Genomic DNA, 22,696 nt, shown 5'->3' with positions numbered 1-22,696 from the left:
GCGAGGCCTACCCTTTAAGAGCCTGGGGTGGGGCCATACTTGCTGCAGGAACCTGCCCTTTAAGGAGCATCCGAGCCTCCGCGGCCGATCGCAGCCGGCTGCTGCGGACCCGCTGCTCTTCGACCCCGAGCCGGCCCGGCTCCGCCATGGTTTCGTGGATCATCTCGCGGCTCGTGGTGTGAGTGCGGGGGTGGCCCTGCAGCCCCCCGGCCCCCTCAGCCCGCGGAGCCGCGGGTCGCACACCAGGGCCGGGGTCCCTCAGGGCCAGCGGCTCTGGGGACCTGTCAGAGTTGCGGAGCCGGCCGCAGCCTCTGCGGCGGGCGTGCGGGGCGCTGCGGGGCCGGGGTGCGTGGGGTGGGGTGGGGGGGCTCCGTGGGCTTGGTGCGAGCGCCTCTGTCTCGAGAGCTCCAAGCCCTCGCCAGGCGCACGGCGACGCCGCCCCAGCCGCTCTGCCGCCCGGAGCCCACTTGCCGGCCTCAGCTGCGTCTGGCAGGGGGCTCTGGAGGCTTTTCGGGAACGGGGGGGGGGTGAGTTTTAGCCGGGGTCCCTGTCAGCACCCCCTTCTCGTAGGAACGAGAGAGAGAACTCGGCCCACCCACGAGAGTCCTCCTGAAAATAGATGAGCGCTGTGAGCTTCATAGGTCAGAGCTAGCCCATTAAAGCCGGCTGCTTGGTTGTCAGCAGTGGCAGCTTAGCACTTGGGCACTGTGCCCATTGCATGAAACGCTGCACAGTTCTTTACTAATGTACCTTTGTGGATAGACTTGAGGTGAATCACTTTGTAACGTGCATTTCATAGTGGTGTAATCCCCACTATCCCCAGCTGCCAGAGGCCTGGAGAGAGAGAGACAGTGGTAGAAAATTCATGGCGCTGAGGCTTTTAGATATAAAAGGAGGGTTTGGTGCCAGTGGAACTGCCCTGGGTGAAAGACTGAGGCGGCTTCAGGCAGGCTGTGAGCACTCTAATAACTGAATCTTATTCCTGAGATCAAAGGATGGGCTAAGCGGAAGGGAACCAAATTAGGATGAGGTGTTGAGATCCACGAGGGGAGGAGCATCAAGCGAATAAGAATGCTGAATAGTTCTCATGGGCTCTGTTTTATTCCAGGCTAATATTTGGCACTTTATACCCTGCATATTCGTCTTACAAGGCCGTGAAGACGAAAAACGTAAAAGAATATGTAAGTGTGAGTCGCCATGTTGCGTTCCCACTGGCAACCTCCCCCCCCACCCCCACCTGACTCTCATTCTGTTTTCAAGAATACCATACCATACCACACCACCCAAGATCCTCCCCCTCCTGAGACCAGCCTCTTTCCTTCTCTGTATGGGACAAAGCATATCTCCTGTCATTTGGGTGTGTGTGGTGAGCTAGAGGCTAGCCCCACAAGGCTAGGTGTGGATGGAGTATATTCAGACTCTGCCTTGCTAAGTTCAGACACTGACTTCCTCTGACTTTGCTGCTCTGCATCTCCATTTGCCCATCTGTAAAATGAGAATGCCAGCCTCACAAGCCTGTGAAGGTTAGCTGTTACTGGCCATAATGCTTTACCAGACGTTTCCAACAGAATTCTGCTCACACAATTGGGGCCAGATTTTCAAAGGAGCTCAGCTCCCATCTAAGCATCAGAACAAAGGGATAGGTTTTCAGAAGAGCTCAGCATATTGGGTATTGAGCTCTTTAGGCGTTTTGGCTACAAGTGTTACAGGGGAGCAGTTGGCTACTGAGCAAGCTTGAAAATCTGGTCTATGTTTAGGTACCCATAAGGAAGCAGAACTCTCCTGAAAATCAGGCTGAAGTCATGGGTGCTGAGCACTTGAACATGCAGCTCAAACAGGGTTCAAAAAAGAACTAGATAAGTTCCTGGAGGATAGGTCCATTAGTGGTTATTAGCCAGGATGGGCAGGGATGGTGTCCCTAGTCTCCGTTTGCCAGAAGCTGGGAATGAGCTACAGGGGCTGGATCACTTGATGATTACCTGTTCTGTTCATTCCCTCTGGGGCACTGGCTACTGCCAGAAGACAGGATACTTGGCTAGATGGACTCTTGGTCTGATCCAGTAGGGCCATTCTTATGCTTACTGGGAGGAAAGGGTGGAGGATATTAGTCTATTCAAATGAGGTCAAACAGCAAAGCCCTGGCAGCAGGGACCAGACTGAGCTGGCAAGTAGTGCTGTATCAAAACAATACTTCTCTGGCGGCACCATTTAAGTTCCCATTTAAAACCCCTTACATTTCTGGTCCTGAAGGAAACGTGCCCCCATACATGGATGTCACACTGATTCTCTGCAGACAGACATCTTGGAACAATATCGTTTTAAGAAGGGTGAGCAGCTCCAGAGTTGACAATTTAGTTGTCCAGATAATTCTATTAAAAATATCCAGGTGCTCAAATTTGTCCAAATTGTAGGCTAATATGTAACCCTGGCTTATTGACAGATTTGGAACAAAAGGATATGATGTCATGGAAAGAAGCTGATTTGTCTGGAGTTTTCAAATCCTAAATCTAGTTTGGCAGGAGAGATGGTGAAAGAGTGAAAATATGGTATAATCTGAAAGCATTTCAAAGTCCAAATAGATGAGATGTTTTTCCCTCCCCTCTTCATTGGACTGTGGCTCTCTAGCCCTTTTCTTCTGCCTCCTTTTGTTACTCTTCAGTCTTCTCAGTCTTCTTTAGTTCTCCTTTTGTAGGTCGGATGATTTATTCTGCCCTGTTTCTTCTCTTGAATGGTAAGAGGCTTCTGTCAGGCTGGATTTTCTCCAGTTTCCTTTTAGGGTTTATTTCTCTTTAGTCTCTCCACCCTGGTGGCTTCTGCCCATGGTGTCTCAGTGGTTTGTGATGTGGACTTTCCAGCAGCAAGCAATGAGTGTCCTGATTGGAGGCATGGTGCTCCTCTGAGCATTTCAGAACACCACCTCAGTGGGAGAGGTGATATTTGGCTGGTATTTGGGTGGAATCCAGTCCCCCTTTACTCTTCTTTGCCTGCTTCACTGCTGCTCTAAGAGGAGCAACAACATTGGTGAGTAGGACACTGGTGTGGTGGAGTTGATGTCTGTGGTGTGACTTGTGGTTTTCCTACTTGCAGAACGGCAGAGCCAGGAATGGTATCAACAATGAGTGCTACAGGACCTAGTTCTGCAATGTCTCCTCATTTTTCTTCAGCCTTCTAAAGTTATATGGAGCTTTGTCTATTGAATCCAGCCCACATCAGTGGTGTCAGTTTGAGGGAGAAATGGGTTGTGGTGGAGCAATGTAGAATTAAATGGCACACATTAAATAAATTAAAAAACATTTTACATTTGTGCATTTGATTTTTTTCCCTTCCTAAGTATAGTACTTTGTACTTGTGGTTAGATGTTTGGCTGCGTATGTGTGTTTTTGCCTGAGTGCCGTCCTAGCTTTGCGCAGACAGCTGGCACAGCAGACCTTGAGCGAACCGCCCAGTGACCACAAGATCCATTAAGGTGCGAAGGCACTAGGCCAGGTTTATTGTCGACAAAGCATGGTAGTAGCACCTGGCAGACTTTACGAGGATACTAAGACATGTATGCCCATGACAGTGGATGCAGTTTAGTGAATGGCGGGACTTTTCATTCCCCCCTTGGCTGGACAAAGATACTTCCTTTGAGATACATTTTTATACCTTGATACAAACAAGTTATTACTGCCTCTGACATAGTTAGTTACTTGCCCCTGACGTGGCTAGTTATTACCCATTACCTTGTACATTTTGGTTTGATTAAAACATTTTTATTACATACTGTTATCCTGACCTCATTTTTTAGGAGAGGTCAGTGTGTTCCTGTTATTCTTGGGGAATGTTTTTGTACCATCCATGATATTGGGATGTTCTGGTACCACTTGATATTGGGATGCATGAGTACTCTGTGCTTAGCACTTTTTAGGAATGTGTATTTCTGCAATGTCAATCCTGTTCTTGCCAGATTTTGTGAGCAAGTCCTGCCTTATACAAGGCCTCTGATTCAAGGGCTTATGTTTCAGGTTCTCTTCTGACTACATTTCCCCGCTTTTTTTCTTTTTATGGGGAGGATGTTTACCCATCAACCCGGAAAAGCATAATGCATGGACTGAAGATGACCCAGTGGGCCAAACACTGTTATGTGACCATCTTTATTACCCAACTGATTTGGCTCATAATTATTTTCAGCTTTGTGAAACTGTGCCTTTTTACAGCATTAAGTATTACTGGTTTGGACTTTAGTCTGTTGGCACATAACAAATGTGGTCAAGTCCTGAGCACTTGTACCTAAGCTACCACTAATTTTTAGTTTTCTTATCAGTTCTTCTTTGTCTATCAAGATGAGGTTTCATATAGAATTCCCCCATGTTGGATGCAACATTTCAAGTTAAGAAATTGTCATTTCTTATATTTAGAAATTCCAAGGATATCCTAATATTGCCAGCGTGAGACCTGTTATTCTATAAAAGTATGTTAAAAGAATGTGTTATTGGAAAGTCAAGCACTTGAAAGTTAGGAAGTGCTGTTGTTGCCCTATGAATCTGAATAGCTGGCATTTTCTAACTTTCAAATGTTTGACTGTGCAACTTTAATGTTTATAGTATAGGGTTTTGGCTTATAATTTTTAAAATTCCTAAAAGAGTGGTGCTCTAAACACAATTATATTTATTCTTTTCAATTAGCAGTCTGCCAATTATTTAAAACAAAATGCAAAACTAGTTCTTGGTTTGAAAAGCTCAGTCTAAAAAATAGACGACATTGGCAAAAGAAAGAGAAAAGAGAAGAATTTTTACCTGTGCTCATCTCACTTTTTTTTTTTTTTTTGTATTCCTGTCGTACATGGCCGATTTACCTTACTTGTCCCACTGTCACCCACTTGCCCAATGCTTTTTCTTTTAATTTGTAGCAAACTCAGCTTGTCCCTTTTCCCCGGTTTTTGCAGACAATGATCCCTAGCTTCCCTCCTGGCTTTTTCTCCCACCAAGCAATTGCCTTCTGCCTCTGCAGCACTGAACAGTCCAAGCAGTTAACAGATGGTTGACTCTGTTAACATCAGTGCAGCCTCTAGTTGTGTGCAGTCATCTATTCTGGTGCGGCCCAACAGTTTCTGTCTTTTGGTGGGGTAATGATTGGGATGAAGCAGCCCAGTTTCTTTAAAGGAAAACTGTGTCTTTGATGTAGAAATTTTAGTCAACAGAATAGTGGGTAAAGGAGAATCTGTCACTACACCAGACCCTCGCTAGAATGTGGGGTTCGGGATCCATGCGTGGTACCGCGTTAATGTGGGGACCGTGTTACCATGGATCCTAATTTAAATGTTTAAATTTGGAATCCATCGCCGCGACCACGCTATATGCGAATCCGCGCTCTAGCAATGCGCACTCTAGCAAGGGTCCACTGTATAACTTAATTTGAGCTTTCAGAATGGCTTTGATAAAGCCTCTTGCAAGGGGCTATTGAGGAACTAATTATGAAGATCTATCAGAAAATAAGAGTAGGAATACGTAAGAATGGCCATACTGGGTCAGACCAAAAGTCCATCTAGCCCAGTATCCTATCTTCCGATAATGGCCAATGCCTAGGGTTGCTAACTTTCTAATGCAGAAAACCGAATGCCCCTGCCCCTGCCCCACCACTTCTCTGAGGTCCACCCACTCCATCCCCCCTCCCTCCATTGCTCATTCTCCTCCACCCTTGCTGACTTGCTCATTTTCAACAAGCTGGGGCAAGGGGTTAGGGTTCCTGAGGGGGTGAGGACTCTGGCTGAGGGTGTGGGGTCATAGAATATCAGGATTGGAAGGGACCTCAGGAGGTCATCTAGTCCAACCCCCTGCTCAAAGCAGGACCAATCCCCAACTAAATCATCCCAGCCAAGTCTTTGTCAAGCCTGATCTTGAAAACCTCCAAGAAAGGAGATTCCACCACCTCCCTAGGTAACCCATTCCAGTGCTTCACCACCCTCCTTGTGAAAAAGTTTTTCCTAACATCCAACCTAAACATCCCCCACTGTAACTTGAGACCATTGCTCCTGGTTCTGTCATCTGGTACCACTGAGAACAGTCAAGATCCATCCTCTTTGGAACCCCCTTTCAAGTAGTTGAAAGCAGCTATCAAATCTTCCCCCCTCATTCTTCTCTTCCGCAGACTAAACAATCACAGTTCCCTCAGCCTCTTCTCATAAGTCATGTGTTCCAGTCCCCTAATCATTTTTATTGCCCTCCGCTGGACTCTTTCCAATTTTTCCACATCCTTCTTGTAGTGTGGAGCCCAAAACTGGACACAGTCCTCATCAATGTCGAATAGAGGAGAACGATCACGTCCCTCGATCTGCTGGCAGTGCCCCTACTTATACAGCCCAAAATGCCATTAGCCTTCTTGGCAACAAGGGCACACTGTTAACTCATATCCAGCTTCTCGTCCACTGTAACCCCTAGGTCCTCTTCTGTAGAACTGCTGTCTAGCCATTCGGTCCCTAGTCTGTAGCGGTGCATGGGATTCTTCCGTCTTAAGTGCAGAACTCTGCACTTGTCCTTGTTGAACCTTATCTGATTTCTTTTGGCCCAATCCTCTAATTTGTCTTGGTCCCTCTGTAGCCTATCCCTACCTTCCAGCATATCTACCCCTCCTCCCAGTTTGTCATCTTCAAATTTGCTGCGGGTGCAGTCCATGCCTTCCTCCAGATCATTAATGAAGATATTGAAGAAAAGCAGCCTCAGGGCCAACCATTGGGGCACTCCCCTTGATGCCGGCTTCCAACTGTACATGGAACCATTGATCACTACCCTTTGAGCATGGCGATCTAGCCCACTTTCTATCCACCTTATAGTTCATTTATTCAGCCCATACTACTTTAACGTGCTGGCAAGAATACTGTGGGAGACCGTGTCAAAAGCTTTGCTAAAGTCAAGAAATAACACGTCCACTGCTTTCCCCTCATCGACAGAGTCAGTTATCTCATCATAGAAGGCAATTAGGTTAGTCAGGCATGACTTGCCCTTGGTGAATCCATGCTGACTGTTGCTGATCACTTTCCTCTCCTCTAAGTGCTTCAGAATTGATTCCTTGAGGACCTGCTCCATGATTTTTCCAGGGACTGAGGTGAGGCTGCCTGGCCTGTAGTTCCCAGGATCCTCCTCCTTCCCTTTTTTAAAGATGGGGACTACATTAGCCTTTTTCCAGTCTTCCGGGACTTCCCCTCATCGCCATGAGTTTTCAAAGATAATGGCCAATGGATCTACAATCTCATCCGCCAACTTCTGGGATCTGGGGTGGGGCTAGGGATGAGGGGCTTGGGGTGCAGAAGGGGGCTCTGGGATGGGGCCGAGGGGTTTGGAGTGCAGGAGGAGGGCTCGGGTTCGGGTGCGGGCGGGGGCTGGGGCCAGGGTGTTGGGGTGCGGGAGGAGGTGTGGGCTCTGGGCGGTGCTGACCTCAGGCAGCTTCCTGGAAGAGGCGACATGTCCCTCCGGCTCGTAGGTGGAGGCGTGGCCAGGGGCTCCACACGCTGCCTCCGTTGCAGGTGCTGCCCTCACAGCTCCCATTGGCTGCGGTTCCCGGCCAATGAGAACTGCAAAGCCGGTGCTTGGGGCAGCACCTGCAGGCGAGGGCAGCGCATTGAGCCTCCCTGGCTGCCCCTCTGCCTAGGAGCTGGACATGCTGGCCGCTTCCTGGGAGCCACGTGGAGCCGGACAGGGAGCCTGTGTGTCCCACAGCAACGCCAACTGGAGTTTTAACGGCCTGGTCAGTGGTGCTAACCGGAGCTGCCAGGGTCCTTTTTTGATTGGGTGTTCTGGTCAAAAACTGGACACCTGGCAACCCTATCAATGCCAAGTGCTTCAGGGGGATGGAACGGAAGAGGTAATCATCAAGTGATCCATCCCCTGTCACCCATTCCCAACTTCTGGCAAATAGAGGCTTGGGACGTCAATAAATGGCCAATTTGCAATATGACAAAAAGTTCAGTGGGACACCCTAAAGTTCTATATTGAGACAAGTGGTATTCAGTACATTGTGGAGGTGTCTGTCAGCTGTGGCTCCATAGTTAAGACTGAGTTTAGGTTTGCAGGAATTCACTCTTATGTATAAGGATATGCTGTATTTTTCTCCAAAATTACAGCACTTCTCTGTTGAGCATAGGATGAATTTTCTTAAAGACTTTATAAGTAAATCCATTTAATTAGTTTGAAATAAAATTAAATTAAGGTGGTTCTTTAAGAAACTTTAGCATCCTATATCAGATCTTATTTTTCTTTCTCCCACATGATCTTATTGACACTCTTCAAACTTACTTCAGCGCATAACCTTCTTCTAGATAATTCCACACAGAATTCCCCTATTTCACAATGGCTACCATCTGCCATTATTCTCAGTGGCATTGAGACTATAAATTGCCTTTAGCAAAGATGGCCACTGCCTCCATTTATGTGCTTCTTGCAGTGCTTCTCTCTACCTCCTGACAACACAGGAGGGCTACCATCTTCCCTGAGGGCATCTTGACTTCTCTCCTATTGGAAACAATGGGAGTTAGTGATGATTTTGAAAAAGGGCAACACTTCGGGAATTTCTCTGAAGGAGAAAACTTTATTCTTCAGTCTCTAACAGATATTCTTTCAGTTATGAATAACACCAAAAAGTGATGATTAATCCTAAATATGTCTTTTCAAAAATTACCCAGTGCACCAAATTCAACAGGGAGGGGAAAATTTGTTAGCTCCAGAGTGTCAAAAAGCAGTCAGGATCCACAAAGAAATATGTCCCTAAAACTTAAAATAATAAAAAAAAAATCACCAGAAATATCACATGGTAATAGTTTCTATGGGTTTCTTGTTCAATGTTCATTTATAAAACTTTTAATTAAAATGAAAATTCCCAAACAAACTACATCAAAGATGGAATTAAGGTTTAGAGTACATATCGGTAATTTAGAGTAAGAGTAGCAACATGCCTGTAGTACTGTACATATCTCCAAGCATGACAAATCCAGGAAATTCAGGCTTAAAGTTAAAATTAGAAGGAAATCCAAACATGTTGTGATTTGTGGCAAAAAGAAAAATCTAATGTTCAGTCAACGAGTCTTGTTCTAGTTTGGGACTACAAAATTTAAAATGCTGTAATCCTTTGGTTATTTCATGGTGTTACTACAAAATAGAGTTAAGGTTGTTTGGGTGTTCCTAGCTATGTATTTGCATATCTTAATTTGTTTGGATATTTTTTTTTAAGGTTAACCTTAGCTGACAATTTCCTGTGTTCATTATTTCATGTTTTATGCATAATTATGACATCCATTTAATGTGTTCTGTCCTAAATTACTGATACGTACCCTCATCCTTAGGATAAAATTAACATCTTAAGGTGACCAGTCATTTGACAAGGAAAGAATCCCAGTTTTTGGGTTGCATCCTAGTGTTCGTGTTTTTTGGTTTCTAATGGAATAGCTGTCCTTTTACAGGTGAAATGGATGATGTATTGGATTGTGTTTGCCTTCTTCACCACAGCAGAAACACTCACAGATATTGTTCTTTCCTGGTGAGTATCCTGGCTGTTCATTCCATATGGGGAAAGGAGGGAAAGCTCTCAGACACTCTTCTAGGATCAGCTGCTGTGAGGTACAGGAGGAAGGGTCCTCTCCCCTAAAGGACTTTTTTTGTAGCCTTTGTGGTTGGAAGCTTCGACTTAGCCATAAATGCCTGGTGGGCTTCAGAGCCTGAGCTCCAGCCTGAGCCACAACTACAAATGCTGTCTACACAGCTACAAACCCAAGTCTATGGAGACATACCCAGAGAGGCCTCCAGGAGGTGTGTCCCAGAGATTCAGGAAGGGCTCTGTTCCATTGCTGGCCTTGTCATGTTGATTCTGTTCCATTTCCGAATCTTCTCTTTACTAATCCTATCTGTTTTCCACTTTGGACTATCTGTATCTGTCTCTGACCTGCTCTTAATTCCAGCTTCTCCATCTCTCTCAGGTTTCCATTTTATTTTGAGTTGAAAATCGCATTTGTGATTTGGCTGCTCTCTCCTTACACCAAGGGCTCCAGCGTCCTCTACAGGAAGTTTGTGCACCCAACGCTCTCCAATAAAGAGAAGGTACTTTTCTATTGCCATGGCTATTGACCTGCCCTGGAAGTTGGGTGACTTTTGACCCGTTTAGACCATGATAAAGATCCTGAGGCATCAAGTCTATTTGTGCTGCCTACTTCTCTAAAGCAAGATGGCCAAAGTGCACCCTGTGGAGTATTGCAATGTGACCTGTAGTAGCTGTAATTTTTAGTATAGATGTGTGGCTTGCAGATGTGATGGGTTCCCACATGGACTGCTCCAGCAGCTAGACTGTTTGAATCAAGATGGAAGCCATGCATTCTAGAACCTGTAGCCTGTGCAGGCTGCAACTTCATATTATTGGTGGGCACTGCTCTGCTCCATTTTATGTAAATTAGATATAGTTCACTGCTTTTTGACAAGTTACAAATGCAACCCTCCACTGGGTGCAAGCCTGCTGTGAGTGACAGAAGTAATGCCCAGTAGCTGGTGCTATTGGTCTTGGAGAAAGGTGCCTGATGAGCTTTTGGTTTTTAATGGGGAGGAACTCTGTCCATGCTTGCAACCAGGAATCTAAATGTTGGGTTTCCCCACTTCTTTCCTAGGAGATTGATGAGTATATTACTCAGGCCCGTGACAAGAGCTATGAAACCATGATGCGAGTTGGCAAGAAAGGTTTAAACTTGGCTGCCAATGCAGCAGTTACTGCAGCTGCAAAGGTAACACAACTGTGTGCTACATCCACTTCTTTAGCCTCTGAGATGCCAGTTTGCCCCCAGCAGGATAACTTCCATAGGAACATAGGATTGAAAGAGACCTCCTTGGTCATCAAGTGCATTGTCCTGCTATCAAAGGCAACCATGTCATATAATTCCATTCATAAACTTATCAAATTCTGTTTTAAAACTGTTTACGTTCCTGTTGCTGTGTCCCTCCAGCTGATTCCCTGTTGGCTTGGAGGGAAGCTGGTGGGTGCTGCTGACCTCACTCTCCTCCTGCCTTCCTCCAGTTTGCATTATTCTTCACACAGCACTTCAGCTTGGGGAGGGAATGAGGGGGAGATTGCCCCGGAGCAATCTTCTTTCCTGTTGGCTTCTGGAGCATGCATGTCTCTTCCTCTTGAGTCTCTTTGTGGGGAAGGGGACATTTTCCCGGTCCTTCCATTTTGTCTCTGTGAAGAATCTGAGATGACAGAAGCCATGTATGGGGTATCCATGGCACTAACTGTTGTGTCCTGTTAGGGTCAGGGAGTTCTGTCTGAGAAGCTGAGGAGTTTCAGCATGCAGGACTTGACTCTGATCCGGGATGAAGATACTGTGCATCTACAGAGCCCCAAACCACAGCTGCGCACCTCCACTAGTCGTCTTGAAACCATTGAGGATTCAGGTACATAGTACTCCTGTTAGGCCATTCTATGAGGCCCTGAACAACAGGGGTAAGGGTAGTGTATCGAGGCTTCAAGATAATGGTAAGTGCTGCCAAAGCTTTAGATTTTATGTTTTGAATGCTGCATGTAACACAGGAGTATGAGTTGCCTGTTATTTGGGGGAAAGAGATTTTTGGAGTGAGTTCCCTTACAGATGAATCTGCTGTCATCCCTGGATTTTTTTATTTTTAAAATAAATCTATTTAAAATTAAATTTGAAAATATGACAGCCTACATTAATAGATTATAGTAAATATAGACATTAGTCATTTAAATTCCTGAAAAAATGTTCATACAATACGTGTCCACTACCAAAGTTTTAAAGAATGCCACATCACTGAACTGGTGGAAGTTGCCGGCTATTCACGTGGAACCACAGTGTTTTTTAAAGTACTAAACTGGCTTTTTCAGTAGTAGCCTCTTCTGGAGGTACGAAGAGAATTCTCTTCATTTCGGTTTATTCAATGAGTGCAGTTCAATGTCTAGTTCCTTCAAGGTTAAAAAAAAAAATGGGAAAGTGCAAAAGCAGGAAAGCTTGTTTTCCTTTTCCAATCTAAGAGTAGAAACTGGGGGTTAGAGTATGAGCTCTACTAATTCTAAAATCTTGAAGGACATGGTGAACAGAAATGATAGATCAGTTCACAAATTACAGATAATACCTTCCTTCTTTGCTTAATCAGCTTCAAATGCAAAACATACGATAAACTTTTTTCTTGTGTATCCAGCACATTTAAGGTAGCTTTCTTAAACGTGATTTGTGTCAAGTTCTATTAAAAATGCACAAAAACAGCAAGTAAAAATCAATCCTCTAGTAAATAAGTGCATCATTCACTATTTTCTAACATAGAAGAATGTAAAAATTAAGAGTCTGAAAAATGTTTTAAACTGTAGCAGCTTAAAGTAAATTTGTATAGCTATAGAATATCCTCCTGTTAGCAGAAGTACCAATTTTAGTCTGCAGTTGTGTTTTAATGGTTCTCAGTCAATGAGAATCAACCCCTCTTTAGGAAAATAACTAAAAGGTAAAAATGCAAAATGAGTAAAATTGTTTATTTAAATCAAGATTTCCTGCTTGCTGATTTAAATCATGATGAAAGTCAGTGATTTAAATTGTTTGATGCAAATCAATCCACCCTGGTTAGAGGGCATGAGTATTCTACATTTTCCCCATCCTTCCCAGATTATGAGCATGTTTGCACACTCTTGGGTGTATCCCCCCAGGCCCTGAGTAAGAGCTGCTGACACCTCTGTCTCCTCCTGACAGCCCTGATTGGGAGCCCCTTTTGGATGGACTCGGTACTGAAACATATAAAAGGTGTTTTTGTTTTCTTCTCATCCTTAGCTGCTTCCTGTTACTCTTCAGGAGAAGAGGCCAGTGTGTCTCAAAGGTCAAATGGGGCCCAGTCTGATTCTAGAACAGAACCTTCAGATGAGGATGCAGGAGACAAAACACCGAAACGCACCCAGAGCCTCAAAGCTCCTAAGAAAGTGACAAAAGCTGAGGTGAGCTGGTATATAAATGACATCTTGGGCTGATTGGAGCTGGTTTGCATAGGTGAAATTATAGTAAAGGACAGAATTATCAGATGCATAGATCATGATATGTTGAGGAAGAGTCAACTTGTCTTTTGTAAAGGGAAAAGATAGGGTTAAAAGATAGGAAACAAAGTAGGAATAAAAGGTCAGCTCTCATAGTGAAGGGAGGTAGATAGCAGGGTCCCCTAAGGATCTGTACAACATATTAATAAATGAGGGGGTAAACAGAGTTAGGTGGCAAAGTTTGCAGATGATACAAAATTACTCAAGATAGCGAAATCCAAAGCTGACTGTGAAGAGTTACAAAGGGACCTCGCTAAACTGAGTGACTGGGCAACAAAATCCCAGATGAAATTCAGTGTTGGTAAGTGAAAAGTAATGCCTATTGCAAAACATAATCCCAGCTATAAATAAAAAACGATGGGGTCTAAATTAGCTGTTCCACTCAAGAAAGAGATCTTGGAGTCGTCATAGATAGTTCTCTGCAAACATCTGCTCAATGTGCGGCAGCAGTCAAAAAAAAGTCAACAACGAGGGTCAGAGAATAAAACGGAAAATATCATAAAGCCACTATATAAATTCATGGTATGCCCACACCTTGAATGCTGCATGCAACTGTGGTCGCCCCCATCTCAAAAAAGATATAGTAGAATTGGAAAAAAGTACAGAGAAGAGAGGCAAAAATAATTAGGAGTATGGAACAGCTTCCATATGGGAGAGATTAAGAAGAATGGAACTGGTCAGCTTAGAAAAGAGACGACTAAGGGGGATATGATAGCAGTCTATAAAATCATGAATGGTGTGGAGAAAGTGAATAGGAAAGTGTTGTTTATTCCTTCACATAATTTCATTGGGTGACTCTTGGTTCTTGTATTAATAGGCAGCAGGTTTAAAACAAACATAAGTACTACTTCCACAGGTTGACTGTGCATTGTATGAACTTATTGTCACGGGATGCTGTGAAGGCCAAAACTATAAATGGGTTCAAAAAGAAGTAGATAAATTCATGGAGGATAGGTCCAGCAGAGGCTCTTAGCCAAGATGATCAGGGATGCGAAACAATGAGACTCCCACTTCCCTGGGACAAAAAGAACGAAGAGTACTTGTGGCACCTTAGAGACTAACAAATTTATTTGAGCATAAGCTTTTGTGGGCTAAAACCCACTTCACCAGATGCATGCAGTGAAAAATAAAGTAGGAAGATACATATTTTACACACACACACACACACACACACACAACCTGGAAAAATGGGTGTTGCCATACACACTATAATGAGAGTGATCAATTAAGGTGAGCTATTATCAGAAGGAGAAAAAAACCTTTTGTAGTGATTATCAGGATGGCCCATTTCCAACAGTTGACAAGAATTGAGAGTAACAGTAGCAAGGGAAAATAAGCATGGGGAAATAGTTTTACTTTATGCTCTGGAAATTTCCACGACATGCATCTGAAGAAGTGGGTATTCACCCAAGAAAGCTTATGCTCCAATATGTCTGTTAGTCTATAAGGTGCCACAGGACTCTTCGCCACTTTTACTTTGTGTAATGACCCATCCACTCCCAGTCTTTGTTCAAGCCTAAGTTAATGGTGTCCAGTTTGCAAATTAATTCCAATTCAGTAGTCTCTCATTGGAGTCTGTTTTTGAAGGTTTTTTGTTGTAATATTATGACTGTTAGGTCTGTAATCAAGTGACCAGGGAGATTGAAGTGTTCTCCGACTGGTTTTTGAATGTTATAATTCTTCACGTCTGATTTGTGTCCATTCTTTTACGTAGAGACTGTCCGGTGTGGCCAATGTACATGGCAGAGCGGCATTGCTGGCACATGATGGCATATATCCCATTGGTAGATGTGCAGGTGAACGAGCCTCTGATGATGTGGCTGATGTGATTAGGTCCTATGATGGTGCCCCCTGAATAGATATGTGGACAGAGTTGGCAACGGGCTTTGTTGCAAGGATAGGTTCCTGGGTTAGTGTTTTTGTTGTGTGGTGTGTGATTGCTGGTGAGTATTTGCTTCAGGTTGGGGGGCTGTCTGTAAGCAAGGACTGGCCTGTCTCCCAAGATCTGTGAGAGTGAGAGATCGTCTTTCAGGATAGGTTGTAGATCCTTGATGATGCGCTGGAGAGGTTTTAGTTGGGGGCTGAAGGTGACGGCTAGTGGCGTTCTGTTACTTTCTTTGTTGGGTCTGTCCTGTAGTAGGTGACTTCTGGGACAGTTGCTGTCAGGAAACTTTTACTGATAGATCCAGCCTGTGTCTTAAGTCTTAGAAATGCCCTAGATAGATAAATTGATCCTGCTACTCCCCTTTTGGCCTTTTTTCAGATAGGAGTGGATGGTTCTTATGCCTTCCATCCTTCAATCACATCTCTAAACCTAGCCACACACTAGAATTGGGTGCATTTATGCTCAATATAGTTTCCATTCTAACCCCCTCTTTTCAGATGCTCATAACTCTGAAACTTTTGTTTTTTGAGCTGAAACTTTCCAAGCTTGGGTTCTTGCTGCAGGTCTCCACCACCATGATAATTTGGATTACAAATGATAAATACTTTTTCTTCCTTTTGTAAAGGTGGGGGCCATTTTTTGCTCCGTCTAACTCAAGCTCCTAAACTTTGAAACATTTAGTGATGGATTGATGATTTTAATTGCACCACTTGTAGTAACATTGTAGTTTAAATGTTAATGCAATGTTAAGACTGGGTATGCTGCCCACTTGGTGGTCTAGTTACTTGCTGAGCAAAATGCCTGATCTGATGAGATGCTTGAAACCTGCCTGGATTTCTGATCCTAGAAGCTTCTCTGGCTTGATCCTTCTACTCTCTTCCCTAAAAGGCCCTGTGGCCTAGAACAGTGAGCATAAACTGCTGTGAAGCAGGAGGGCCAGATTCTATTGCAATTCTCCTATTAATGGGTGATCTATAAAGTGCAGGGGGTCAGGGGCAAGGAAATAGGGATTGTGCCCTTTTCTGCTGCTTCATGATGCATATAGAAAGCAAGGTCTTTTCAGGAAGACTTGTTTCTTCTGCTTGGTCTTTCTTCAGAACTTTCAAGTCCAATTTCTGTTGTTTTGTTGTGGGAATTCTTGGACACTTTTTCAGAAACATGCTTTGGGCAACTTCTCAGCTCTGTCAATGGTGTCAGTCTTCACAACTCACTGAAACCACTCCCCTCTCTAAGGATCTGGAATAAGATAGGCAATTGTAGCAGAGTGTACAAACTAGTTCAAGACATTAATGCCTCTCTTTCTGGAAGAGCAGGATTGTGGGTACTATTTAGAACCAGAAAAGTTGGAATAGAGACTAATGATCAATTTGAAACCTAGTCTCTCTCTCCGCCCCTCCTGCCCCCAAACCACTCCTAGTCTCAAGGTCCCCTTCTGATTCTTGTTTTTTCCTATTAAATTTTCCTGTGGTTTAAAATATTTTTCATTCCCTGTTGCTGTGTGAAAGACCCACTGAAACAACAGAAAACTTAATGACTATACAGTGGCACTGACAAAAAAAAGTTAAAAAATATCAAGCAGAAGTCAGATGTTTGTCCCTTCAGCCATGTTTTAAGGGGTCAGCATATTGGACTGAATAGACTCCTTGTGTTCTGACAACCCTCCTTGCTGTGTTGTTGATCTATGCTCCCCCTCCTTTCTGCTCTGTACTTGTGCCCTACATGAACTGATAGTTTCTCTGTTTTCTTTTGCAGCCTCCACTAAAGAGTGTGAAAGCTCGCCCCAAGAAGAAAGCTGCAGGCTCCATTGCTGCTGGGGAGTCAGCCTAAGGACACCCTCACCCATCTGTCCCAGGATTTGCCTGTCACTTTGAAGGGACACTTACCAAAGGAAGGGAGCAGAGATACATGTACATAACAGCTACTTCTTTGTAGAGCTCATTCCAAGGCGGGGTGGCAGGGATTCAGCATGTGGAGTGGAGGATGCACATCCTCAGGAATTATTTAGTCTTCATCTCTCTGTTGGAGAGAATGTTGATCTACCTGTACATAGCCTGTTGCTTTGGGATCCCCTCTCTGCATAACCCTAATAGGGAAACTCTGCTGGAAGAACTGATTATTATTATTCTTAACATAGCGCAATGTGCCTCAGGTGGCACGTGACCAGGATTCACTACCAAATTTGGTCTGCTGGTTAATTAGGGTTAGAGCCATCCCTTGTGCAGAGGCTGGAACAAATATTCAGGATGGGGCCACTGAAGTTCCATTTGGGGTGGAGAGCTCCCGAAAATGTCTCACATCAGCCTGGGCATTCTCCTGAAGCTACTGAGGGGAATTATTGGTAGGAAGTGCCTGTAGCAAAGTGGCTGGTACCAGTTCCTTCGTAATTCAAGCCCATTCTCGTAGGGAAGGGGACTGAAGCAATATGTGGCTCATGCTTTCCAGTTTCATTCATGATTGACTTGTAGGACGAGTGGGATTGTGTCCGGGTTCCAGCATATGCTGCAGATGGACTCTCGGGAAGTGAGGATGAACAGCTTTCTTTGCTTTTCAGGGAAAAGGAAGAGCAGGGAGGGAGCTGAGACTCCACAGTGGCTAGGAGGACATGAGTGAGTGTGTGTGCATGCTGGAGTATATACAAGTGTCTGCTGGAGAACTGACTACTTGGCACTCCTGGAGTTTGTGGTCCTGTCTCCAGAATTGCTTGAATTTTATTTTGGATTCCATAGTCCAATCCAATTCCTGTATGGATGATGTCAAAGCGTGTGTGTGTGTTAGGCAATGCAGGGGCCAATGAGCCTCTCCTGGCAGTGCTTTGGGTGGACTGTGAGGATGTTACATTCACAGCCAATGGCTGAACTCCACAGCACCCCGATGCTAGTTACCCGAGAACTAATCTGACAAATTCTTTCATTCTAACAGATGACACTGGAAAACCTGGCTCAATGCAGTCTGCAGACTTACTTGAATAAGTGTGAGGTGGAACAAAGCTAGAGGCCCTTCTATCCCAACTCGGAAGGCTCCAGGAGAGCCAATCCACAGGGCGTGAGAGTTTACAAATAACTAAAGTATGAAAACTTCATTATCCTGATACCAGGACTCCATTCTTCAGTTGGGGGGAAAAATTCAGTATTGGGATTGATCAATCCTTCTGCTGCATCTCACTCCAGCCCTTGAACAACTCTTCATGTATTTAACAATGTGCCAAATCCATCAGTCTCCTGGAACCTGAGCAACATGTAAGATTCAAGCCAGAAATACATTTGGATATGGGGTATGTAATGAGGGGGTTGGACGTCAGTAACACTCTCATTTAAAAAAAAACAAAAAACCTTTTGAGGTGAGTCAATGCAAGCTATCCTGGACACCAATATGTTGAGAATAGCTGAAGGGATTCCCCCTTCCTCTGGGTGAGAACACATCCTAACCTGTACCCATCAGTAGATCTTTCCTAACGTCTCTTGGTGGGGGGATCCAGAAGATGAATAGGGCCCCTCATTATCACTATTATCACTTGACTAATGTCTTGGAGATGAATATTTGGTGGCCTTGATTTTTCACTGAGATTAGCTGCCAAAGGACCTTTCCTGCCTATTAAAGACCATTCTCTCTGTAACCCTAACCGTTCTCTCTGTATTTTAGGAGTATGGATTTCCCCCTATTTCTGTGGCCTACTTTCTCACTTCTAAAACTATGGCAAAGCTCTTAGCCTAAACACCTAGTTGTTACGTTGTAGGCAGTGTATAGGAACACCCCTGTAGCTTTCTTCAATTGCTTATAACTTTGTCAAGACTGCCACCTTTTGGGCTGAAATTTTGCACGTTTGTTCTTGGCCTAGGCATAAATTTTATGAAAAGCTCATCTCTTTCAAATACAAAGAGTGAAGGGATAAAATTTTTGCCATTTAAAAAAAAAAAACAATCACCAACAAGCATACTGATCAATTCTGATGTTTTGGTAGGCTGTGGAAGAATCTTGTAATTTGTCAGGGATGCTAGCCCTGTGTAATAGATAAGGTGGTCTGGTGAAAGTCCTCTTTGATTTGGCTGAGGCATTAAGATTTACAAACTTACTTTGTGCATGTGCATTGTATTTTTTTTCTTAATAATTATCTACCAATGTTCCACTGTTACTGCACTTGCATGTGTATCTGTCTAAGTGGAAATTCTCATTCAGGATACAATCTCTTACCGTTTTGTGATCTGGAACTGCATAAGAAAGTGAAGAGGAACTTTTTATTATATAGAATGACATGTGGCGGTGCATTTGGAAAGAGACTTGACTGTGAAGGTGCCATGTCCAAGTCTATTCTATATTGGACAGGACAGGGCAATTATGCTGTATATAGTAAGTAGCTTTGCATGATCAAATTTCATCAGTTTTTTTGTTTGTTTTTTAACCTAAAAATCTTCATATCAAATGCTGTGTTAAAAAACTGCAGGACTCAAGTCTGGGAATACCAAGGGTAAGGCAGCCCATATTCTACTTCCAACCTCCCATTGTCCTCTTTATTGCATATTAATTTCCATACAAACTCTAATTACATGATCCTCATACTATCACTTTCCACAAGACCTCTGCCTTGCTCACTCCAGAAGCTGGACAGTGTGAACTGAAGGAGGTAAGTTTATCCAGTGAATAAGGCAGAGGCTCCTTTCCTGTCTTTGTGGAGGAGTTGGCTGGTGTGCAGTGTATGGGGAAAGGAACCACACACTGAACAATTATAATAAAAAATAAGCATGAAAGAGCTGCTTCGTTCACTCTGCACGATCCATTCTGTATGTTGAAAGGGGCAGTGGATCTCTGGGAAAATTGATATGTAATCATGCAGTTAAATTCTGCATTGTAATCTGTGCACAGCCACATTAGGGGCAGAGCTGAATGCATAGCCTTAACTGTCATTTTCTGACCTATGAGTGCTTCACTCTTTAGCCTTAAAATTCCTTTATGATAGCCTTTTGAATATGAATTGCATTAGTCTCTGTTATCTATCAAATACTATCTCCGTTCTGCAGCTGTCTTTCGTTTTTATCCTTGAAGGTCAGGCTAGCATCACTGTAATTATGTATTGTAGAAAGTGCAGAGGGGGATAGCAGCTAAGGTACTGTCACTGTTGAGAGTAAAATTCACCCTTTTTCTGCTCTATTGATCCAGCTTGGGAAGCCCAGATTGTGGGTATCTAAAGATCGGTGTCCTGGCTGGATAGTTGCAAACATGAGTTTGTAGGCACTAGTGGGGCATGGAGGGCAACTTTGCTACCAGTGAAGAGAGAAGATTAATAGAGTGGTGGTACCAGCTCCATTGTCTGGAATAGCAGCACCACGCTGTCGTCCTCAACTCCTTCCACCAGTGGCCTCGTGCACTTTCTAGTCTCTGAATGTGTCTGTGGGAGGTAGAATTAGGAATGCTGTGTCAGAGAGGTACATGCAACCCACTGGAGAATGAAGCAGTGAGGCAACATTGCCATATCCATGCTAGGCAAAGGATTTGTGACCTTTTGGGGATCAAAAGTTACCTCCCCTTGCTCACTGACCCTCTGGTGAATTGGTCAGCAATTCATCTTCTGCCTCTTTCTCTTTATTGAGCTCTTAGCACTACTCAGCAATTAGTGCTGCTCTTGTTGTCTCTCGCTTGCTGCCGCCAACCCCTGCCCTTCCAAAGTAGGGATTTTGGTTACTTTTAAGGGCTCCAGCCTCAGGGGCCTGGTCTCCTTCTGACTTCCTGTGCTAGGTTAATAGAAAACAAAGTTGATATTTAGCACTACACAATCATTAATCTCCAAGCTGTCAGCAAAGGTGGGTCAGTATTCCTGTCCCCACTTTACATGGAGGTTTAATGACTTAGCTGAGGTCACAGTGTGAGACCATGGTGGAGCCAGAAATAGAACCCAGGTCTCTTGAACTCCACATCTTGTTCCCTATCTCCTGGGCCAGGAGGCAGCAGAACATGACTCTTATTCTTAGCAAGAATAAAACCTCAGCATGGCCAATGTGCCCTGCTGTCAGCTTCCAAAGTGAGCACCAGAGGGAGGCTAGGCCTGATCTTCATATGGGATGTAAAGGCTTTGACCAGGTAGATCAAAATCTAATTAAACACCCATGTGACAGTTTACAATCCGTTCCCAGCCACGGTTTTAAGTATGGATGGGTAGCAGTGTGTATAACCTCTTTCCCTTAATGAAAGCTTTCCACTTGCTGCTTCAGTAACATGCTTCCTAGCTGCTGTACCTACAACACCATTATGTGGCAGAAAATGCTGAGACTGCCCCACATTCAGTGGTTTTCTCAGGGCTCAGAATGTTGCAGGTGAATTGTTATATGTTAGGTTCTGCTGCAAAGTAAAGACTTATTGCACTCAATAACACCCCTACACCCAGTTACTTATATGCCTAGATGCAGAGATGTAAGTGGTATGATAGGAGAAGCAATGACTCTCAGGTGTTCCTTACTCATAGGATGAGTAAGCTATAGCACATTAGGTTCATGAAATCTGCACTGGAGGCAGCTTCACTTGTGGTTCCTACTCACATAAAGAGGAATTGCCATATTTCCACCACAAGAGCCCATGTCATGCTGCTGGAGAAGGAAACCTTGAGCCATGTTTTCTTTTCCTTATGAAACATGGTGATCTTGCATCCTGCTGCGTAAGAAGGGAAAGTTGTACCATTCCAACTGTCATGCTTTGTCCCTGCTCCCATACCAAGTTCTGCTGCAGACTGAGGAGGAGGAAATGTTATGCCTGTCTGTCTTAGGGTTTTATATAGCTGCCCATCGCTGTTGTATCTGAGCACCTTCCACATAAAATTATTGTTGATAGCAAAGGTCCTAGTGCACTTTATGGAATCTCTGGCATCTTCCCCCCCCCTTTTTTTTTAACTAAAAACTCTGATTGGAGGGTGGAAGATTTTGGTTTGTGGATGGGTTTTTTTAGATTTTCACTCTTTTTGTTGGTAGGGGTATCAATATTGTCATTCTGATGGTGAAAAGGGTTTTTCAAAGAGTGCTCCTCTTCCCCATCCTGATGCAAGAAGATCCACCCATCTGTCTATTTATATGGCCCTTATCACCATAGTATCTGAATGCCTCTCTCCTTCCATATTCCTGTTGGGAGAGTACTTCCTCCACAAGGCCCCCACCCATGTTACCACCGCTCCTTGAAGAGCTATTGTTCCTGAGAACACTTAGTTCCCACCACTTGTGCTTTTGAGCTTTAATTCTTGTCTAAGCTTGTCATCTTAAATTATGAGACGTCCTTTGTGTGATGTTCTGTACAATATGGAGCACAATGCTGGCCCACAAAACATCCCATGAACCACCATGTCCTGCTGCCTAACTAGGAAATGCAATACCCCATGCTTGTGAAACTCTGAGAACCAATGTCCCATTGCCTGATGGGGAAAATCCAAGCCCTCGTGACCCACATGTAGTATAGGAAACATGGTCTGCTGCCTAAGGAGTAAACTCCCTACCTCACTTGCCAAGAATATTCACATTCTATTCCCTAATGAGAATACTGTACCATCATCCATCTGAGAGGGAAAATCTGCTGCTGCCTAATGGGGAAATGCTGTATCACACTCCATGAGAAACCATCCCTCTTCCTGGGATGCATCCTAGCTTTCCTCACCACATCACCAAGCTACTGGGACTCCACATACCATGTAACTTCTTGATTTTGTGTGTAAAACAGGCTTCTGGAAGCTCAACAGCTGCAGGGGATAGTGTTAGCATTCTGAAGCGACGTATGAGTGTCTCTGGTGTAAGTGCTTAGAGCTGG

General features: G+C 44.2%; 1 protein-coding gene across 2 annotated transcripts; it reads left to right on the top strand.

The window, feature by feature from the left end:
- The first annotated feature begins 28 nt into the window (after positions 1–28).
- REEP2 (receptor accessory protein 2) lies at positions 29–18,992 on the top strand. Of its 2 annotated transcripts, XR_014712757.1 has the most exons (9): positions 29–178; positions 1,109–1,181; positions 9,428–9,504; positions 9,941–10,061; positions 10,619–10,732; positions 11,255–11,399; positions 12,782–12,942; positions 16,676–16,830; positions 17,843–18,992. XR_014712757.1 is itself a non-coding variant. In XM_084637382.1 (8 exons), exons 1-8 carry the CDS (start codon positions 147–149, stop codon positions 16,748–16,750), a joined length of 798 nt encoding a protein of 265 aa, XP_084493508.1. In that variant the 5' UTR covers positions 29–146; the 3' UTR covers positions 16,751–18,992. The 2 variants fall into 2 exon arrangements, 1 of the variants encoding a protein (XP_084493508.1); XM_084637382.1 differs by having other exon boundaries at positions 16,676–18,992.
- The last annotated feature ends 3,704 nt before the right edge of the window (positions 18,993–22,696 follow it).

This window comes from Lepidochelys olivacea (genome assembly GCF_965140295.1).
Source record: "Lepidochelys olivacea isolate rLepOli2 genome assembly, chromosome: 8".
NCBI classification, from domain to species: Eukaryota; Metazoa; Chordata; order Testudines; family Cheloniidae; genus Lepidochelys; species Lepidochelys olivacea.
Note: the sequence above shows the minus strand (reverse complement) of the source record. Positions and strands in the feature narration are given on the sequence as shown.

Excerpts from the sequence above, each read along its gene's own strand:
- REEP2 (XM_084637382.1), top strand. The coding sequence starts at position 147 with ATGGTTTCGTGGATCATCTCGCGGCTCGTGGT. Across the intron at positions 179-1,108 it reads ATCATCTCGCGGCTCGTGGT|GCTAATATTTGGCACTTTAT; the intron begins GTGAGTGCGGGG and ends GTTTTATTCCAG. Across the intron at positions 9,505-9,940 it reads ACAGATATTGTTCTTTCCTG|GTTTCCATTTTATTTTGAGT; the intron begins GTGAGTATCCTG and ends CATCTCTCTCAG.